The following is a 1,427-nucleotide window of genomic DNA, read 5'->3' on the forward strand; positions in this document are numbered from 1 at the left end:
CCCGCCCCCATCCCTTCAGACAGGGTTTCTTTGTGTAGCCCTGGCTGTCCTGGAACTTACTTTGTAAATCAAACTAGCCTCAAACTCCCGAGATCTGCCTGCCTCTGCCTCCTGAGTGCTGGCACAGAAACTTTCTATAACACAGATAAATAGTGTTCCCTTTCTGGTCTTCTGGGTAGCTCTCTACCTTTTCTAAAGGGAGTGGTGTGGCCTGCTGAGGGCTCTGGTGGTGAGCCTACCCTTTGGAGCTTGCTGCAGTTTTCCGTCTGTGCTGGTGAGAGAAGGCTGTGCTCAGGGTCTCTACTGCAAAGCTGCCAGAGTCCTTAGCTGTAGGCTGCTGGGCACTGCTGCCTGGAGCCAGCTCTTGCTACTTTGTACGTTCTTCTTTCTTCCACCCTTTCAGCCCCATAACACTAGATAAGAGAGAGGAAAGGAAAGAGATCCCTGAATATTGTTAGGATCCAAAATGGCGCAGCTTCGTGGTTAGACTACTTCTGCTGATAGGGGCATTTTCGAGTTCCTCGGGGCATGTTTGATCTTTGCTGTCAGGATAGCTCATCTCTTTGTTTCTTCTTTGAGCACATCTATTTAAGAAACCGCAACCAACTACTTACCTGCCCTTTGGGGCTCTAGCATTTATATACCCTCTGAAAAGTCTCCCGAATTCCAAATGTCACATAATCACACTGTCACGGAAGCTATCTCATTTGGCAGAATCACAACTCAGAGCAGGAGGCAAATCTTAGTCAGCTGCTGTGGGCAGTCTGAAGCAGCCTCGTATTCCACACCTAGGATTGAAGTAAAAACACTGTCCTGTAATATTTCTATATTTTTAAGAAGAAACCAAGGTTCCCAAATTTTCACTACAGCTGCTATCCATATTGGACAGAACAAGGTGTGCCTATCAGGGGATCTGGGTAGGAGAGAAGTCAGGGTTTGGAGCCACTATCAGGACCACAGGAGCCAGAAGGCAAAGTCTCTTGCAGTGTTGCCTATGTAGCATCCTCCGTTGACAACAGTGTACCAGCTGAGATGCTGAAATATTTATAGAGCCAGATCCATTTTCCCCTCATAGGCAAATGGGTGACTTTTGAGCTGAAAGGCAAGCAACCGGTAATTGCTAAATAAGGAGAGATACCTCCACAACTGGTCCAAAGCTCTTCAATTTCCAGGAAGTCAGGGCTGGCTAGGACTGCACAGTTTGCATTCAAGAAAGGATGTGTTCTCACCCATGTCAGTTGTAAGGCCACAAGAACCGTTCTTTTTACTGTCCCTCCAGCTCTCCTTAGATGCTGGAGCACATGAACAGCCAGGAAGCCCTGGAAGGGTTGTCAGTTACTGTTGTGGTGGTTTATTATCTGTCTGTGAGATTGCACCTGATTTGGTGAGTTACCCAGTAAGTGTAAGTGTAAGTGTGTATGTGTGTG

At 47.2% G+C, this 1,427-nt stretch overlaps 1 protein-coding gene across 31 annotated transcripts in view; it reads left to right on the forward strand.

The window, feature by feature from the left end:
- Eif4g3 (eukaryotic translation initiation factor 4 gamma 3) overlaps positions 1-1,427 on the forward strand; it is a 217,147-nt gene that overhangs the window by 67,964 nt on the left and 147,756 nt on the right. For 10 of the 31 annotated variants that reach the window (XM_031379150.1, XM_031379155.1, XM_031379151.1 and 7 more), the window contains exon 4: positions 1,280-1,384. The exons of the other annotated variants lie outside the window; for them this stretch is intronic. In XM_031379150.1, coding sequence (XP_031235010.1) covers positions 1,280-1,384 — 105 coding nt within the window. The remainder of the gene's footprint in view (positions 1-1,279; positions 1,385-1,427) is intronic. 31 annotated transcript variants of the gene reach the window in all.

The sequence above is a fragment of the Mastomys coucha genome, unplaced genomic scaffold (genome assembly GCF_008632895.1).
Source record: "Mastomys coucha isolate ucsf_1 unplaced genomic scaffold, UCSF_Mcou_1 pScaffold18, whole genome shotgun sequence".
NCBI lineage: Eukaryota > Metazoa > Chordata > Mammalia > Rodentia > Muridae > Mastomys > Mastomys coucha.